This window comes from Stegastes partitus, unplaced genomic scaffold (assembly GCF_000690725.1).
Source record: "Stegastes partitus isolate 25-593 unplaced genomic scaffold, Stegastes_partitus-1.0.2 Scaffold359, whole genome shotgun sequence".
Taxonomy (NCBI): Eukaryota; Metazoa; Chordata; class Actinopteri; family Pomacentridae; genus Stegastes; species Stegastes partitus.
The window spans coordinates 407,236-427,805 of record NW_007578090.1 but is presented as its reverse complement, the minus strand read 5'-3'; the positions used below and the strand labels follow the sequence as shown (position 1 = coordinate 427,805).

The 20,570-nt window shown below is 41.3% G+C and overlaps 2 protein-coding genes across 2 annotated transcripts; both read right to left on the bottom strand.

Annotated features, from left to right (window-relative positions):
* Window positions 1-986: 986 nt before the first annotated feature.
* sfxn1 (sideroflexin 1) lies at window positions 987-16,075 on the bottom strand. Its single transcript, XM_008284457.1, has 11 exons — window positions 16,034-16,075; window positions 12,970-13,139; window positions 12,719-12,889; window positions 11,160-11,258; window positions 10,963-11,038; window positions 10,526-10,611; window positions 8,039-8,166; window positions 7,865-7,914; window positions 7,538-7,587; window positions 3,746-3,793; window positions 987-2,409 (listed from the first exon to the last, which is right to left on the bottom strand). Exons 2-11 carry the CDS (start codon window positions 13,131-13,133, stop codon window positions 2,313-2,315), a joined length of 969 nt encoding a protein of 322 aa, XP_008282679.1. The 5' UTR covers window positions 13,134-13,139; window positions 16,034-16,075; the 3' UTR covers window positions 987-2,312.
* A 764-nt stretch (window positions 16,076-16,839) lies between these two features.
* Window positions 16,840-19,942, bottom strand: LOC103359220 (serine/threonine-protein phosphatase 2A catalytic subunit alpha isoform-like). The gene is made up of 7 exons (XM_008284455.1): window positions 19,637-19,942; window positions 18,984-19,193; window positions 18,697-18,870; window positions 18,512-18,601; window positions 18,042-18,203; window positions 17,805-17,923; window positions 16,840-17,607 (listed from the first exon to the last, which is right to left on the bottom strand). The coding sequence occupies exons 1-7, from the start codon at window positions 19,736-19,738 to the stop codon at window positions 17,535-17,537; spliced, it is 930 nt and encodes a 309-aa protein (XP_008282677.1). The 5' UTR covers window positions 19,739-19,942; the 3' UTR covers window positions 16,840-17,534.
* Window positions 19,943-20,570: the final 628 nt, after the last annotated feature.

Below are 20,570 nucleotides of genomic sequence, written 5' to 3'. Positions count from 1 at the left end.
CGCGCTTTTTCTAGACTAACACACCTCAGACAGCTGGAATTGGAAAATGCTACATTCAGTTACCTTGAACACTAGAATAACAATTTTTTTTAACTTCATATCAGCTAGGAACAGCTCCGACTCCACCATATGTCTCTGGAAACACTGACGATCTAAATAAAAGTTACTTACACAGCAATATATGTAAGGAGATTACAGCATGTTAAACATTAAACACCTTACAAAAATTACACACCGTGATCAGAAAAGGATGCAATAAAATGTTCACAAGCATTTCATGTGTTTCGATTGAAGATGTAAACATGTGCATTAAATGGAACAAATGATTTAAATATACACTGGGTTTTTTAAAAATACATTTAAAATCATTTTTAAATTTCAAAATGAGGATAGGTTGGTCAAAGATTTGAAATACTTATTGTAGAGTTTTTGTGGCTTCAAGCCCATCTTTTTTTTTTTTTTTTCACTCTCATCCCTGATTTAAAAAATGTCCAATGACAAGTCTGGCATGTTACTATACAGTGATGTGAAGTTACAGCAGCTGTTTATGTGGCCCACAGAGACGATCAGTGTAATGAACGGCAGAATGAAGAAGGTGGCTGGATTGAAGCAATCTGGCCCAAACAACAAGAGTTTACATCAACTGTGTCCAAAGAGATTTTGTCATCTGAACACTGGCTGCAAATGAGTGACAACAACAGACTGCTTTATCATCAGCTCACCGGACTTCATCGCTGTAATAGTTTAATGAAACAAAAAGCAAGAGGTTGTTGCAGAAGATTTCTTTTTTTTTTAAGATGAGAGTTTCCTCATTCCTAAAACTTAACAGACTGGATGTCTGTGAAGATTCTCAGTCATCCAGGTCATGGTTATTCTTTTAGATTAATCGTAGCAACACTTGCGTTTTGAAACTCAGGCGTTAGTGCCTCCTTAAGGATATAAGTATGTGGATCTCCCAACTAGTCAGTCAGAACTGCTGAAGCCTCTTGGATGAGAGGTGAAACGTCTTCAAGGAACTCAAGCAAGTCCAGTTGCTACGATTAATCTACCAGAATTAACAGACTGGAACTGTTTGAGTTCCTACAAACTCCGCGAAGCAGGTTGACTTCATGCTGGCAAAAGTCAGATTTAATATCAGTCACATTGATCCTTCAGTGTTGCATCCTAACAAACACTACCTTCAGAATGTTTTTGGCATTTTCCCTAAATACTAGCATCCATATCTACCACTCCACATGTATGTATAAAAGTACTGTAACACCTTTTAAAACAGCTTCTATTTCGATTTTGGATTGTGCCACTCTGTGCGGTTATGAAACCTGTATAAGGCATGAATGAAAAGTTGAATTTGCTGCGATTGCCTAGTGCAGACAACTGGTGTGTTTTGCTGAAACGATCCATAATAACATTGTCAGAACCTTTCAGTTTTCCTGAACGCAGAAACTGTGTGTTACTAAAAAAAAAGACTTTTCAGAGCCCGCGGTCACATCCCGCGATGCTGGCATGAGGAGTGGTTTGTTCATGCGTGTCTGGCAAGCAGAATAAATAGTGTGATAAACATTGATTATTATTAAGACATCAAATAGCACCGTGTTGGCCCGTCAGTAGTTGCCACCGTCATAACGTCACATTTTATAGGGTGGATCCCTGGAGAATTGTTTTTCAGTTACATGAAAAGATGTCAAGAGGCCTCGAAGCTTGTTTAATGTCACTCATTTGGCAAAGAGAACTGAATTTACGTGAGGCGGCAAACCTTTCTTTGAAATAAATCTAGGAGGTTGTAATCGTTGATAGAGGTTCTAAAAATGTGTGAGTAGTTACAGATTTGGCAAATGCAAGAACTGCAGAGAGCTATATATCAAATCAAATCTGATTATAACCAGTTAAAATGCAGGTAAGGAACTCCCTGCCCACCTTACGTAGGAGAGTGTGACTGTGTTTTCATGGCGACATACGATCAACAGGTCACCCATTTAAGAAATACTGCACAGAAAAAAAATGTCCACTTGAAAACAATCTTACACGGGCCACTATACATCTGTCATGATAAACATCAAACTGTTCACCCCGGCCCAGTCGGAGAAAAATCTTCTGTAGCAGTTTCAATAAAACCAACAATCACATCGACTAAAAGCAAACATCTCGTTACAAAGAGACTGACTGAGAGAGGGAGTCCTCGGATATCCATCTGAATGCTGGAAATGAGGAGACAAAAACTTAACTTTGGCACACTGAATGAGGAGAGCTGGCAGAGAGGTGAGGACCGAGCCTGCAGCTGTGTTATGGCAGTGTTTGGATGAGGGGGTGCACACTCATAGCCCTTTGTTGAAGTAGACCCTCTCCACTCCCGGGTGCTTGGCCCGGATCTTCTCCTGCAGCTCCGGCTCCAAGCGGCTGACTGACATGGAGCTGGATCGGGGGGGATAGAGAGATGCACGGGTTAACGGGTCATTCACTGATTACGCAACTCGTCAGGCAGAAAAGAATCCTGCACACTCTGCATTTAGTCAGCCAGAGGAAGACCAGAGTATGAAGTGAGATCAGTGGGTCAGTGAGGTACGTTGAGCCTCAAGTCAGGGTTTTCAGTGTCACGAAGGTGGTTGTGTTTTTACCTGGCTAGATCTCCATGGTAACTGATGCTTTGGAGCTAACCTGGAGTTTCGGATTTAAATTGGCTGGAAGAAGTGTTTACTTTTTACCAAATCATTTTCTGATGATTCTTTAAGACCGATACAGATTCTCAGCTGAGGGAACGTGTTTCATCTGCACACCTGTTCAGCTCACTAAAACCCCTGAATGAAGCCGTGTAGCTACAGTCTCTCACACTGTGTGCATCACGTTGCCGTGAAACTAAACGTGTATTTAGCTGGTGATGGTGAAATAAATATGTTTGGTCCTGATTTGCTGCTACTGAAGCTGATAGAGTACACTTAGAAAACGGATTGTTCTACTGGTATTTATTATAGAGAATATTCAATCAGCAACATCAATTTCACTTTGATTTGGCCAAACATTAGTGACACCCTGCATGATGGAACAGTGTCAGATCTAAATGCACTTCAGTACAATATCATGTTTAAGTATATGAGGAGTTCATTTGCAAAAACAGAAAACTCCATCTTCACAAACTTTCAGAAAACCCACTCTTCCATCCTCTACCTGAGATAATATCAATCAAGCTTAAGTTATCTCTATTTTTGTCATTTCTACTGAGTCAAATCCACTCAGCTTCAGTTTGATCGATATTATCTCAAACAACAACAAAAAAAGTTTTCTAAAAATTGACAAAAAATGGAGTTATCTGTTTTTGCAAATGACCTCTTTGTATATAGTTTAAAGTTTACCAGCTCTAATTTGCACATGATTAACAGTTTTCTACCCACATCATTTCCAGTAGCCACACTTTTTTTTTCTTTCTTGTTGTTCGCCATCGTAACAATCTGATGACTGAAGCAGCTGCACACAATCGTTTCATTTTTGTGCGGAAGAAGAGTCAGGCGACGCTTTAAACACCGCCTTTCATGTGAACGCGTTTAGAGTTTGAAGCAGAAAGCCTGAGTTGACAGAGAAAGCTGATAACGATCTTTTTGATACCCGTTATCTCTGACTGGGGCTTTAGTTTCTACCCAGTCGACTTACACAAAGGAAGCCCGGCTTTGTCAAACTTGCCTCGTAGTACAGCCCTGTGGTTCTGAGGCTACGACACACTATTTACTGTGATCTCAAGTTGAAAAGAGTCACTCACCTCTTCTGAGGGAACAAAGCGCAGCACAGTGGAGTGGCAAACACCAGGCTGAAAAAGAAACAGATCTGTGAAACGTGCATGTAAACAGGATGGTTTTGATCACAATCAGCACATTAAGATGATCCTGCCGTCAAATCAGGCTACACCAATGCTGCCCAAAAACACTGAACAAATTGTCTATAACCTCATTTTCTCCGCCTGGACAACTGCAGATCGCCATCGCTTGGCTCAGTGATGCAGCAGTTACAGCCCTGGTTGAACTACACCCGCTCCCCTTCATGGTCTGGCTCCATCTCACAACTTCTAACCCATTTGTCTGCACCTTGACCCCTCAGATCAGAGAATCTTTTACTGATAAAAACACCACAGTCTAGACTTAAAACAAAGGGGACCAAGCTTTTACTGTTTTCGCTTCCCCTCAAAGTCCCATCAGCTGCCTCAGCTCAAAAACCTTTTTTAAAAAAACCCTCTACAGTCAGACATTTGACTAGTTTATGTATTTGTTTATTGTCCTTTTTAATGTTTTACTGTCTTTACTAAGCTTTTACAGTCTTCTTTTCATGTTTTATTGAAGTTTTTTAATGTTTTGTATATTTAAAGCATCTTGTAACTCCAGCTTTGGAAGGACCTATAAAAATACAGTTCATCCATCCATCCATTATCTATACACCGCTTAATCCTCGCTAGGGTTGCGGGGGGCTGGAGTCTATCCCAGCTGACTCAGGGTGAAGGTAGAGGACACCCTGGACAGGTCACCAGTCCATCACAGGGCCACACTTAGAGACAACCAAGCACACTCACATTCACATCTACAGACAATTTAGAATCACCAATTAACCTCAACATGTTTTTGGACGGGCTGCAAGGTGGCGCAGTTGGTCAGCACTGTTGCCTCGCAGCAAGAAGGTCGCCGGTTCGCGTCCTGGTGAGGGCACTGGAATCTTTCTGTGTGGAGTTTGCATGTTCTCCCCGTGCAGCGTGGGTTCTCTCAAGGTTCTCCCACACAGTTCAAAAACATGTTGAGGTTAACTGGTGATCCTAAATTGTCCGTAGGTGTGAATGTGAGTGTGCTTGGTTGTCTGTCTCTAAGTGGCGCCCTGTGATAGACTGGTGACCTGTCCAGAGTGTCCCCTGCCTTCACCCTAAGTCAGCTGGGATAGACTCCAGCCCTCCCGTGACCCTAGTGAGGATTAAGCGGTGTATAGATAATGGATGGATCGCACTTTTATTAGAGAGGCGTCTCATATTGTAACTGATTTTAATTTCTTTTGATCTGTCTTTTATTTCTTCCACTATGTAACTTTTTATCGCAACAGATTTTATACGCCACACTGTACTTTTATGCGTCTCCTAAATCCTGCTGATTTCAAGCGTGTTTGTTTAGTTTTGTTTCTTTGAGAAGCACTCTGTAATTTGGATTTTGAAAAGTGCTCTGTGAGGCTCAGTGGCACCTTGAACTAAAAGCTACATCATGTTGGTATGCTGATGTTTAACGTATAATGTTGGCCACCTTAGTTTAACGTTAGCTTGATTCTAACATCTAGACACGTAATGAAGAACCAGAGGATGTAAAGTTCTCGGGAATAATCTTTGAAATTTTAAAGAAAGACCATTTTTTTCAAAGTATTTCGCCACCCACTCAGGCAGCCCAGTTATTTCTGCACTTTTCTCTCATTTTTCATTTTGTGTGACAGTATGGGTTCAACCATCACCACCAACAATCAGACACAGTACATCCTTACATAATCAGGCTCTGGACAAAAAGCCTGTCCAGTGGCGCCGCTGCCACATCCTGAAAAGACATTGAGCTTTGAGCGCTTCATTCATTTTAGTTTTTTCAAATTAGTCTTCAACTGTATCAACAGTTTCGCCCTCGAGCGTCTTTCTTGCATATATCCACACACAAGACTGTAACAGTAAAACACCACATTGAAAATCTAAATTTGGGCAATCAGCGTTCCTCATGAAGGGCTGTCAATTCTGAAACATGTCACAGACTGAACTTAAATTACGTACAGACCTAAAATCTTTCAGAATAAAAATTAAGTAGGAGGAAATCAACGCTGTAGCCATTTTTAGCAAATTGTGGTGTTTTTTCTTCATGAGCATCACAATGAATGTATAGCGTTGTGAGCCTTTCCTTGTACGTACATGATTGTAGTGCATTTTAATTTTCTAAAAGTGTAAGCTGCATATTTTCATTGTACTGTGTGTGTAAAAGTCCAACTAGGTACCGGGTCGGTGCAGCACATCAGCCATGATGACTACGAGGTGTGTCAGAAAAGCTCAAGGACTGGTGTCACAAAAGATATGTTTCAAACCCAAACTACAAACTACAAGTTTTCCTCTTCAAAGTAATAACCCTGCAGCCTTCTCTGCCACGCCGCCTTGTACTCCTGGAAGGATTCTTCCGGGATCCTCCACAGCTCTGTCATCACAGCCATCTTGATGTCGTCCACGTCTTCAAAACAGGTCCCCTTGATGACCCCCTTGAGCTTGGGGAAAGGGAAAAAGCCACACAGAGCCAGGTGGGGTGAGTAGGGAGGTTGCTCCAGCACGGTGATGTTCTTCTCAGCCAGGAACTTTGGGATGCTCAGGCATTGTGAACAGGTGCGTTGTCATGGTGAAGCAGCCACGACTTGTCCTGCCACAACTCTCGCCTCTTCTCAAGCACTGAACGAAGCAAACGCTGCAGGATCTTATTGTAGACGTGCTGGTTGATCATCTGAAGGGGAAAACTCGTAGTTTGTAGTTTGGGTTTAAAATATATCTTTTGTGACACCAGTCCTGGAACGTTTCCGATACACCTCATATATAATCAAATAATGTAAATTCACACATAAACATGTGTACTGATCAGTCCACTGAATAGTTGCTGAGATATACTCGGACTGCTGAAGCTTACAGGGAATCCAAATGTTTTGGATTGTTGGGTGTTTCTGTCTCTGCCTTTGTGAAGCGCTATGAGATGACTGTTGTTGTAAGTATGCGCTATACAAATAAAATTGAATTGAATTGAATTGAATTGAATATATCTGATCAAAGTTGTGCACTGACCAACAGAACAACGTTAGCTAACACTGCGGGGCTTCTCAGGATTTTAAATACACTGAAAAAATACTTCACGACATTGAAGCAAAAACCACATGAAGGCTTTGCCATGTAACACTCCAAAACATTGATTTGCACACAAACAAGTGGCCTAAAACAAGCAAAGACAACGAAAGCGACAACCATGTTTATCTATAAGGTAACGCTGATTCTCTGACCAGTTTTATTCGTATCACTCAGCGCTACAGTAGCTCTGCTGTTGTGTAATTGGCAGGATGTGCTGCTGATCACGGTCATGTCATTAACCCTGAAGCTAAGGAATGTTACAAATGCTTTTATATCGTCTAGCTGAGGCTGAGGTCACGGGAGGCAAAGCAGGAAACACGTGGGATGATGTGTGAATTATTTCAGAGGAAGAAAGGATAGAATCTGTGCTGTTTATTTCAATCCTTTTAAGCAGAAAGTAACAGAAAGTAGCTAAAAAGTAAGATAGAATTGGATTCCTGAGCCAGAGATGTGACCTTTGAGTCACCAAATTACCACGAGGTGCCCTGAAGGAACTGCACAACTTTTACCGGTCAACTAACAAGTCTTACGAGCACAGTTCTTAACCATGACCTAAATGGCGGCATTTAAAGTGATGTAAATTTTATGATTGCTTTGTAAACAGCATTGTGGTTTTAAGAAATGATGCTGAAAGCACACAGCGGTTTATCAGGTGGACCATCAGTGACGACTCACCAGAATCCCACCAGGCCGACTTGAATAGGTGCACTCATCCATGGGAACTTCTGAAAAGACCAGGCAGAGAAAAAAAGAGAAAAAAAAAAGAAGAAGAAAAGAATGAGGGGCACAAAAGCAGTGGTGAATTCCCATACTGGAGTGGCCTCATGTCGTCAGGGCTTTTCATTCCTCTGATGTGTGATTACTAAAAAGGAGCCACGTAGTTCCCACCGTTAAGATCACGATATTTAAAAATCATTTGCAAAAAAATGCAAAAAAAAAAGCATTTCTCAGTTTGCTCAGTTTGTGTCTTAAAGGATAAAGCTGATATAGAAACATGCCTACCTTCAGAAAGGCCTTCTTTTCCAAATGGTTCATTAAAAATGGTGGAATAGCTGAAAAGACATCAAAACGAACACATTTTAACTAAAGCTTTTCATAAAATGATGGCATCTGCTGCCAGATATGGACAATAAATCTCACAGTGTAATTAAATTGACGATACGTAGACATTCATACCCATTCCTGGAGAAGCCATGAGGATCCTGGAGACCACAACCTGAGAGATTGCCTGCTGTGCAGCTTTCGTCGACTCTCCTAACCTGTTGTCGTTTTCATCTGTTATGGGAATACCATGTTGAAGTTCTCTGAGGGAGAAGGAGAACAGCAAGTTAAACTGGGAAATATGTGTATTTTACAATGTGTGTATGTGATTGCTGACAGCTGAAATAAGTATTTCTAGAAATGCTGGAAGCTGAAACACATTGAAAAAACCGAGAGCTGCTAAAGTGCATCACAGAAAGGATGTGTGTCGTTTAAATTACTGCTACAAATTCTATGTCAGGAAACACGTAAGAAATATAACAATTTAAATTGTGGTTTGTTGACAAAAAAGGAGTTGAGATGTCATTTGAAGTGGACCAGCTTTTAGAAATGTAAGCATCAATTGAGGGGTAAAACGTGAAAGTATGAAGGAAGTTAAAGTAAAAGTAAGAAGAGACAAGGTGATAAAAAGAGGAAGCACGAGAGAAAAGAGGAGGTGGAGATGACATTTAAGCTATTTTAAGCTTTGGACTTTTAATTTGCTACAAAGATGTTTATTTAAATGACTCCTGCAAACGGTCTTACTTGCAGACTGACATTTATTTACAAAAAAAATGCACATACATTACCAGGTTCATTTAGTAATGTGACCTGCTGATTGTGTTCATTTAGAAACGTATGCATTCATGCTGTGTGGATTCTGTGATGCTGACTCTACTTATATCACAGGTTTGGACTAAATTTATCATGGACATTTGTTTCACCTTCGCTATGTTAGTGTATTCTGAGCAGTTTGTGTATTTTGTGTAGTTTCTTCATTGTACTCGCAGGTTCGTCTACATATGTAATCTGTACATTTCTGAGAATGCAGTTTTGGTCTTTTGAGGTTTTAAGCATTCACAACCTAGTATTTAACATATTCTATGTAAACAGTTTTGGAATATATTTATGATTCTTACTTTCTGTATGATATTAAAACTACCATTTAGTGGAATGATGTTTATTAATTCATTCCACTCCAAACTAAAGATGTCTTTGTACCAAAGCATTTGCCTGATGAAGGCTAAGAAACAAAACACCATAAATGAATTAATGCATTTTTGCAAGTTAGAGTCTTTAACTTTTGAAAATACATTCATTTTCTATGCTTCTGTCTCATGACATAGATGTTACAGTATTATTATTATTATTATTATTGTACCAAGACTGTCAAGACAAAATGAATGTAGTGTTACAGTGCTGGACATCATCCTCATGCAGGCCCAGAGACTGTCCTACAGTTCTCCAATATGACAGCACGTAAATAATCATGAGTAATTTGGGTAATATTGTAGATTGATTATATTGACTGAACCTTAAAGCTTCCAAGTGTCTCTATAGGTATGATAGAAATATTATACAAGACATAAAATGATAAGTCTATTATCTATTATCAACATCTTTTGTCATAAATTCATAATAAATAAATAAATATTGCACGTACGCCTAAAGATTTTTTTTTTTTTTCCATCTCAAGTAACATGTACAACTAATATGTGGTATTTTGGTCGTTCTTGTCGTTCTTCACGTGTCTCTATATGTGTGCAAAGATCAGAATTTACAACTGAAAAAGGTTAAAGTTTGCATCCAGGTTAACAAGAGAGTACTGAGAGAAAGTTCTTAACGGCAATAAATTAGGAACGGAGGCAGAAATTATGAGTCTTATCAGTTTTTTTTTTCCCCCCGTGAGCACTAAGAGACCGACAGAGTTGTGCCATGAAAAGTTGCCGTCAGTCGAGCAATGCTGGCTCAACACGATTGTTTTTGCATTGTACAGTACAGCAAGATAAAGCTGATAGCTGCTTTATATTTACTATAGCTTCTTCACACAAAAAAAGAGGCCAGTTAGCCATAGGAAAGCTTGTACTGTGAAGCAGCAACAGCATGGAATGTTGCAGAGTGGCTCAGCGTGGCTGTCCTCTGCTGGGAGGCTGCAGTGGAATCACTAAATGAGGGAGTTGAAGGGCTCTCTTGTTGCTTTGGGGAGAGTCCTATTATTTAAATAGCTACGAAGTGTGAAGAGGACACTGTAATGTATGCATTCTGTACAAGAAGTCAAAGATGTGGGAGTAAAACAGCTCACATGTCATCAAATGTTTGAAAAAGCAGAACAGCAGAGGAGGATCCAAGGTCACGTGTAACAGACATCAGTAATGAAATCACAAAAAATTTTTTAAAAAAAAGCATTTAAAAATATGAGAATAGGTATACAAAGACCAATAAAAATTCTGAAGATGTCACAGATTAAAGACAGGGTAAGGTCAAAACGATGCCTGTAGCTGAAAACTGACTTAATCTATACGTTAATTAAAGCTTCTAATAGGAATGAATTAAAACTGTTGGGTTCCAGGAGCAGTTTCATCACTGTCGTAGTCATGCATGCTCAAGGTCAACCCCAAAACGAGCACTGCGTGTCCTCCTTACCTTTGTCTCATCAGCGGGATGTTGATACAGTTAGCAGCAGCGACAGCAGCAAATGGAACAAACCGTCCAATCAGAGGTGAAACATGCTACAGCAGGAGAGAGGAGGCATAAAAACAGGAGGGAAGAAATGAATCAGTGTTGCAAAAAAGTAAAACCATTTCAACTGTGCAGACCAGTGGAAGTCTGCAGTTGCTGCCCGTTATATTTCAGATGCTGGACATGGAGGCTTTTCTGCCATAAAAGAAGCTCTAAAGCACAAAGTTGATTTCAAAGCTGGCACGACAGCATGCTGACTACTGAGCATGACCCTGTAAATAACATGGTTCCTCTATGACAAAGAGACTGTTTATGCGTGGCTAACTTCCTGTCAGCACACTCATGCATCAGAGGTCAATACATTAAAATGAGATGTAGAATGGGGTTAGATGAACTGATACCTTTGTTAGTGCATTTAGTCCTAGAGCGGTGGCAACTGCCCCTGTGGTGGCAGACACATAAGCTGTGCCAAGCTGACTGCAAACAAAAGAGTCACCGGTCACGTCACACACACACAAAAAAAAACTGTCCACACAAGAAGTGTTGAATTAAAGGGTTAATATGTGCCTGCGTCGGTGCCAGAACGTCGGTCTCTTACTTGACTGTGATTGGAGCGTCGCCGCTCCTGTTGGTATAATTCACTATTGCATTGAAGGACTGATTGATCCACTGCCAGAGTACCACAGCCGGAGTTGTCCTGCAAGTTTGACAACAAAAGGTCATAAACAAGCCCAGCGGAAACACCACAACAGAAGAATTTATGAAAACGCTTTACTGTGCAACTGAGGGTTGGATTTTCCAGCCGCTAAGTTTTAGTGAGATAGAATCAGAACAGACTTCATGATAAAGTGTTCAACCTTCTGAACCCTAAAACTCACTGGTGGGTTTAAAAAGCATGTTTTCTTTTAAGAGAGTGCCACAGTGACACATCATAAGAACCAAACACTGTGAAAACAAAAAGAGTGATCAGATTATCTACTTTCTGACGGTCCTTGAACTAATCATCTGTGACGCTCTGGTCCACCTGGAAAATAATCAAATCTAAGCTTAAAATTGTGACATTTCATCAAAATCACTTTATTCCAAATGTCCTATTTATCCTCTAAGACCTGGTGTCTACAAGCATGGACATCACATTTTAGGATTACCAGATTAGCTAATTTGTGTTTTTTTTTTTTATTATTCATTCATTCATTCATTCATTTATTTATTTATTTATTTATTTTCTTTATATTTTTATTTCTCTTTGCTATTTGATCTGATCAAATAGCAAAGAGAAATTTAAACAAAAAAAGGCTTATCAAACAACAACTCGGGTCTTAAGAGGATAAAAATGTATCACAAACAGCCATTTGCTCGAACCTGATTCAACAAAAAACTTCAAAAATTCTGCCTTTCTTGCTACAAACCCTGAAATAAGAAAAGTTATAATTGTGATCAACAGTCATGTGACAAAAAATGTGAGATTTCTTAGCTGACTTGCAGACTGCTCACACAAAGCAGTCTGCAAGGGTTATAGGGTTAGGCGTCAAAAATGGAAACAAATAAAAAATGTAAGGAGTCAAACATCCATCGTATGTAGAGCCTCCATTTTCCCAGTTTTGGTTACACACTTTGAAAAATGTTGGACATGTTGATTCAAAGTTTTTATAATTTTTTGCCAAGTAAATAATTAAAGAAATATAACTATTGGTTCGTCTTTTTTGTTATGTATGGTGTTACAATCATAGCAAACTCCTCCGAAGACCTTTTTAAAGTTCTTTCTACATCTCGCCATTGTTGTGTTGCTTCCATCAAGATGCAGGGATTTATACTGTGACAGATGTTTACTGGACTAAATTATTATTGAAACAATTATTTTCCTTGCCAGCTATCACCGGTCAGTATTAACAGATAATACATGTTCTGGTTTTCAAGCAAAGGTTTCACTAAAACCATTAGCAATGGCTCTGTTCTTTTCATGTGTCCCAGTAAGCCATGACAGTGACAGGGAGCCAGCATGCACAATACCAGCACAGCACCCTGAAACTGAAGCAGTGTGCTGTGAAAGGCTGTAGCAGCAGCAGGGAGGCATTAATAGCTGCTGCCTGTGTTAAGCTTAAGCTCGGCTGTAAGAGTCACAGCTTGATAATAAAAGTGTCTCAAACAAGTTCGTACTTGTAAAACGTCATCATGCAGCCGGTGATCGTCATGTTCATTGGAACCTGCGCTGACATGCGGCCGATCAGGATCATCTTCTCTCCAGTATCGGGATGGAAAGCCGAGTCAAAAACATATTTGGCCCTCCACAGTTCATCCTCCGTCAGCCCCGGAGAGACGACACCTTGCCTGCAAGACAGAAAACGCAACACGTGAAGCAAGCTTCAGACTTGATAAAATACTGGATTGACCTGCGGTCACTGGTTTACCTGTAATCGGTGATGATTTTGTGTGCGTGTGCTAGTTGTTCATTGGTGAGCAGGACGTTCCTGGGGTCTGTGACAGTGAAGAAATGTTTAGCCCGACCTACGAATGTGCTCTGGTCCCACCGGGGCTCCTTGATGTTTATGGAAGTGGATAGCTCTGCTGCCATGTTTATCTGGGGAGAGAAAAGGTTACAATAATCACGTCAGGTTGAAGCATTTTCAGTAACCTTGTTCTGGATTGAATACATGGAAGCAGTGATGACAGTCTGAGACAAACATCCACCCATCCATTATCGATACACCACTTAATCCTCACTGGGGTCACGGAGGGGCTGGAGTCTATCCCAGCTGACTCAGGGTGAAGGCAGGGGACACCCTGGACAGGTCACCAGTCTATCACAGGGCTACACTTAGAGACAACCAAGCACACTCACATTCACACCTACGGACAATTTAGAATCACCAATTAACCTCAACATGTTTTTGGACCTTGTGGGAAGAAGCCGGAGAACCCAGAGAGAACCCAAGCTGCACGGGGACAACATGCAAACTCCATGTAGTAAGATCCCAGGCGACCTTACCAGGACGCGAACCGGGCTGCGAGGCAACGGTGCTAACCACCGAACCACCATGCAGTCCTGAGACAAACATGATGGACTTAAAGCACAAGTTCTCCACACTAGAAGTTAGAAGACTTGTATTCAGCTGACTGATGCTGGTTCAGGAGTTCAGCGCCCTGCTCCAGCACTCACCCAAAGAGTTACATCCCTTCAGTCCTGGTGTCTTTCACAGACACAAGCCAGTGAATAACAAAGCTCCGTTCTCCATTGCCATGCTGCTAATTCAGCATAATGTTGCTATGGCGATGGCTGGCCTGACACGAGGGTTGTGAAGCGCTAAATTGCAAAGCCCCTATTATGGGCACACACCAAACCCCAAACTGTGTCTGAAAAGCAGTTCTTGGAAGGGGACAAAGCTCTCAGCGTGTTTACACTGTGAATGGCTAAAGAGCCGAAGAAGTATTTTTCTTATTAACAAATTAGGTGAGCAAAGCACACAAGATAATGTAATATGTGGCTTTTGTGAACACTAGTGATTCAATTCTAGCATACTTATTTATTTACTTGGCCTGATGGTTCGTATTGATCGGTTACATGATTTCACTCAGTTTTCTCTTTTGCTCTCCTGCTATTACAGCTCCTTTTTTTCCCTCCAATCTGGTCACATTGTATCTCAGCCATCCTGTTAATGTGATTATCTTCACGTTTTAATCCTTGTCATTTGGTATTACATGGTATTATAGCGTTGTCCTCTCTGCCTCTGTACCTCTCTGCAGGTGTTTCTGGTTCTGGAGCTGAACAGGTCTGATCTGCTCCTGGTTCTGTCCAGTGTTTGTGCTCGTTAGTTTGTTGTCTGTTTGTTTCTTCTATTATTTCATTGCTACCCTTTACCTCGCCCCAACTGGTCGAGGCAGACAGCTCACCTCCCTGAGCCTGGTTCTGCTAGAGGTCTCGTTTTACTCAAAGGGAGTCCATCCTCTGCACTGCTTGCTCGTAGGGAATCCTTGGATGTATTAATCATAATCCATGTATATTTTTTGTTGGGTCAGAACTTTAGTTTTAAATTATTCAGGTAGACTCTTAGCCTTAATATTTAACTTAGTGAAGCAAAGTTTTATCTTATTATGTAGGGTTTTAATTGTAATATAGAAATGACTTTGTTAAATTCACATCATACGTAACACTGTGGCATCTTAACTATTAATTTTTAAACTTGATAACTACATCTTATTATTCTACTGTTTCACAAGTCCACTCTGGCACTTCACATTTAAAGGCCAAAACCTTACAATGTTATATTATAAAGACAAACCTATTCATTCCCTCAGAGCAAGCCCTTGGCCACACTGAGAAGAACAACAAATTCACCCATAACAGGAAGAAATATTCCATTAAAACTTCATGCATGTGTTATTCCACAGTCTGAAACCAGATTACACTGGCTGGCACTACCCAACACACCAGCGTTGAGGATGTGCATACAGCATTGTTCCCAGTGTGTGGGTCCCTGTAACCCAGTCTGATCTGGTTTTTAACCATTTGTTCTTTGCTCTACATAGACAGTAGCTGCTGCTGCTGCTGCTGCTGAGGACAGGGACAAAGTGCAGAGAGGACATGCAGCAACATACCTGGAGCTGCACAGAAGATGGCTGCTGGATTGATGGACGAAACTCTGTTTTTTTTTTCTTCTTAGCTGTCGGCTGTGTAGTAGCTGCAGAACTGGCGTGCGGTCTCTTTAAATTGAATTAAACTCAATGGGGTTCTCACGAGATGGCAACAAAAACACCCCCCTTCTCTGAGCCTGTCCAATAAATCAGTTGCACAGGAGGTTGCAGGGCACTTCTTGCAGCCACCACCCCTGCTGATTGCACTAATATTGGGGGCTAAATCGCTAATGAATGTGGCCGAACTTTGGACTGACCCGGCCTTTGATCTATAAACCCTCGGCTGCATCTGCCCTCACTCTCAGCCAATCAACGGCGGCCTGCGTGGCTACACATTAACCTGCAATTCATAACAACTCCTCACAATTAAAAGATAAAAAATAAAACCTGCACAAAGCATCTGATGGCCGTGATTTCTGTTCAACCTGACACCCATGGCACGCCGCTCTGCTGTGTGTGATCGCAGGGTAAACATGCTCTGTGAATGGATACGGTGTATTGTCCAACCCGACTTGGACCAGTCAAATCTGGACTGTAACTGGAGGTGTTTGTGCGCCTGATTGCATAAATGAAGAACTCAACCGAGGATTGAAAATGCAAGTATCACTATTTCTCTCTCTTCTTTTTGTTAAACGACTAAAATCATCTGTCCACAATCATCCAGCTGTGCGCCCCAGATTCAACTAGTATCAGCCTGCCACATCCACACATGCAGCAGGCTTCTCCAGGAGTCTTGCACACCGTTTCTCCCTCTCCCCCTGATCTGACACCCAAAGCTCTCTGGGATCTGCGTGGATCGTGAGAGAGAAAACAGAAAAGAAAATGCACGTCCAGGTTACTTACTGCACTGTGGGCTCCGGCGGTCCGCAAGAGGGTGTCCCTGAAAGGCTGCAGCCAGCTAATTTTTCATGCAGCAGCAGCAGCAGCGTCAGCACAGCCAGAGAGCGCACAGAGGCACATCCCCCAGTGTCAGGAGGCTCGCCGAGAGAGTAAAAGTCCTACCGAGGCTCACGCTGCAAAACACAACCTCACAATGACAAATGAGCGTTAAAAAAACAAAAAAAGGATGCGTCGTGAACATGCACAGTAATGCACTGCTCGGTTTTAAAAAAGCAGCAGAATCTTAAATCAGCACCCAATGTGAGAAAATGAGCCTCGGTCCACTCGCTCCTTTAAAGTCATGCCTTTATTTTCTGCAGCCAACATCCTTCAGTGCTCGGTGCATTGTCGCTGACTTGATCTACAGTCAGTAAATCATTAATATCTGGTAAAACTTTGTAGGATTTCTCAGCAACACACGACTGTAGCATCTTATGAGAAAGGGGGAAAAAAATCAAGAGTTCTTTGGTTCACATTAGATTAATAATAAAAATAAATACATGACAAAAATGAAGCTAAATTAAAAAACGTATGGCTTTGGAGTGCCACAGTGCAAACAAACAGTCTTCTTTTCATCTCTGGAAAGACATATTGAAAAATGGAATCAAATGTAAACATAAAATAAAAATAGCTCCCTGCTCACATTCACAGTGAGGCTGATTGTCACTGAGCTGTTCATCTGATCAGACCTGATCATCAGCACAGATGTCGGGTGTCTGTGTCCATCTAGTGGTGATTGGTGAGAGCAGTGGGGGAATAACAAACCGTCCTTATGGGAAATAAATGACGAAGCAACTTCAGTCTTTATTTTGTACAGCTGCATCTGCAAAAACAATGAGTTATTTCTTTTACATCTGATGTCAGTTTGACCAGTATTGCCTACTTAAATGAATTACATTAACTCCCATAAGAGAAGGCAGAAAAACGAGCTACTTTCACTATAACAGGGTATAAAAAGAACATAGTCTGTCAGTGCCATGTGATACAAATCAAATACAAAAGTGCAAAGAGGACATTTCTGACGTTTAACCCTATCATCTCACTTCACAAAATAAATAACAGTTGCGCTTCAGTTACAAAAAAAGAAGAGTTCACATTATATGTACTGCAACCTTTGCTCTGAGGCCATGCCAAGTGAAAGATGCAGCCTATATACTTTATATGGCAACACACTCTGGTCATCATTAACACCCTAATACAAAGATTACTAACATTTAGTCATTATTCTCAGCATTAGTTCATTGCCTGACAGACCAGCAGGTATTACAACAGTATTGTTCATAGTAGCAATCATTTTTAGCAATTAAAACATCATGCACAGAGAGAAAAAAGTTGAAAGGACGGTGGTGTTTAGCTAGATGTGACAGTTTCCATTTTATTGTGATTATGGCACACAATTTTGGGGGTTTGAATGCTTATTTTCTCAAGCCTCTGTGCAGCCTGTTAACATCCTCACTGGTGATCTTTACAGGAAATAGTCCGGCGTACGCCGCGTCACATGGGGCTCTCCTCTGCGTGGTGCAGGGTCAAACTGTAGGCTGCAAAAAAACAAAGGGGAGTAGCCACTCATCAACCCACATTCTGGATAATTAGGATAATTTGTAATTAGGATAATTAATAAAATGATTCTTTAAAAATAATATCAAATTATGATAAGTATTTCAAACAAAAGTGTCTGAAAGGGTAGGAATAATAGACTTTATTATAAATATATAGAGAAAAAAACTTTACTTACAAGGAGTATTTCAATGTGTCGTCAAGTTCCATGATTGCTGCCTGATTTCCGCAACGATAACAGTAGTTTGGTGCACTGAAAATTGTCACTACATTGCGATCGTGGCACCAATTATAGCCCTATATCAAGAGATTAGTTGCATGTTACCAGTTTTAAAGTCACATGTCAAAGCTACAGCTGCAGCTTCACAAACAGGAAAACAGAATTACTTTCAGCAGGTAAACAACATCAGAGTACCTCCATCACCAGCTGGTGGGCTCTTGAAACCAAAGTTAAGCCGTTTGCGTGGTTGAAAGTCTCGGAAATGTCCTGCCCAAACGTGTAACCAGCACCACGTGGAGAGATGCCCCAGCCACCACGGTCATCTGGGTCTGACCATAACAAGTCACACATTGGACCCTAAAACATCGAGGAAACATTAGTGCTGTTTAATTTATCGTACAGTTCATGCAAGTGCCACTTCTATTCCACACGAAGAGGTTAAAGTTTTAGCATACTGTATATTAGCTAGAGGCATTATAATGTATTTCCTTTCATGTGCATTTTGGTAGAATCAATAAAAGTAATCCTGCATCTACATAGATTACAGCAAAGCATTTTACCCGAATATTTCCTAAAATTGATCTCTAAACATCCATCACTTATGAGAAAAAAAACCAAAACTGTCAAATATCTAAATGTTTTGAATTTTTATAAACTGTGTGCACCTCATGAGGAACCTCTTGCAAGCGATCCAGCGCTCTGATGTGTTCCAGTGTGTCTATTGAAGGTGATAATCCTCCATGGAGGCAGAAAATCTAAAAAAGAAAAAAAAATATGGGGAGAAAATAAATGAAAGAGTTCTTGAATCTGTGCTTTATGTCACATTTGACATCTGGGGACCCAACCTTACCTGATTATCCACCAGCGCCGTAAGGGGCAGATAGTCAAACAGGTCTGTGAAGTACTTCCAAACATTGGCATTCCCATATTTCCTTAAGCACTCGTCATAAAAACCGTACACTTGTGTGATCTGTCTGCTCTCGTGGTTCCCTCTGAGAATTGTGATTCGTTCGCGAAACCTTACCTACAAAGAAAAACGTATTGAGAAACAAAATGCAACAATAATCCTCCTCTTCAAGGTCATCTGTTATGTTATCACACCATCAGCGTCAAGGTGTCACTTTTTTTTTTTTTTACCTTAAGAGAAACCAGGAGTGTGACTGTCTCTACAGAATAGTAGCCTCTGTCAACATAATCTCCCATGAAGAGGTAGTTAGTGTCTGGAGACTTTCCCCCAATCTTAAACAGCTCCATGAGGTCATGAAACTGTCCATGGACATCTCCGCAGACCGTCACTGGACATCTCACCTCTTGTACATTGGACTCTTTTGTCAAAATCTCCTTGGCCTAGAGCAGGGAACCAAGAAAACACAAGAAGATGCTGGTTAACAGGTTTAACAGAGTGTGGTGCAGAGTGGGAGTGCACAGTGGGCAGGTACTGTAAACAAATCGTACTCAAGGCAAACACCTTTCATATTATGCAGCATACAGAAGGTGATCATACAGTTTGCTGTGCTTGTGGCAGTGCTCTCCTGTGGTGAAGAGGTACCAACAGTGGGCGTAGCTTGGGAAAACATATTTGCAGGCATGCCCCTCCATCTTCTTGGCCAGTGCTTTCCCTCAGAAATGTACTGCATGCAGCTGCAGTCAAATGGTGTGCTCCAAAGCGAGGCCATATGCAATAGCTGAGAAATATTTCTACTGTTCAGGCGATGTTAGCATGTGACGGTCCGCTAGCACTGTATGAAGCTAATGCATGGTGCTGAACAACTCGCCTGCGCCAGCCTTACCTTTTCGCAGAGGACTTTGACCTGATTCTCTGAGAGCTGCCTGCACTCATTCAGTTGTTCAATCCATCCGTCCAACTCCTTGGTGAATGACTTGTCGTCCATGCCTGGTTTGCCGTCAGCTAGCGAGCCAAGCAGCTTTTGGGAGGGAAAAAAAAACAAAACACCTCCGGAAAAATCTCTGGCTATTTCGTTACGTTTCGGTGTCCCGGCTACGCTACGTCCTAGCAGGCTGTGTGGTCACAAGCACCGAGTGTGTGTGTGTGTGTGTGTGTGCGTGCGTGTATGTGTGTGTGTGCAGAGGGAAAACCAATGCGCCAACTGTCCTGCGTCCCTGCAGTTTGGTGGCGACAAAAAGTATTTAATTCACATGAGGCAGAAAATCTTCTGGTGGCACCAACAAGGTCACTCCGTTAGCCGTTAGCATCTCACGCACGTATGAAGTAGCTCAAGTAGCTAATCAACAAATCATATTGAACACTACGTCATCGCATCCGGAGCGGGCATTTCAAGGTGGATTTTTATTTTTTTAATGTCAATTTTATTTCTTTCTAGCAGCGCAATAATGATAGTTTAAGTGTTTATTTTAACAGTCTGTTAAGGTTTCTACCTGAGTGTTATTTAAAAGTTGAACAGGCTGACCTGCCACCTGCTGGAGGAAACCGGTGGGAACAGAACCAACGGCTGAGCAGTGAACCCCCCAATAGTCCGTTACAGGTTAGCTAGCTGCTCACTGACTGCACTTCACTAATACCCCACCTGACTCCCAGAAACCTTAAAACAAAGGTGCTAACAGTTAGTAAAATAACATTTAACACAAAACACTTGGGACAGGCCATAAAGGGGCTGGAAATTGCGCTTGACAAGCATTAACTGATGCTTTGTGTTGTGTTAGGTGTCAGTTTTTATCAGGTGTATTTTAGTAGGTTAAGCACAG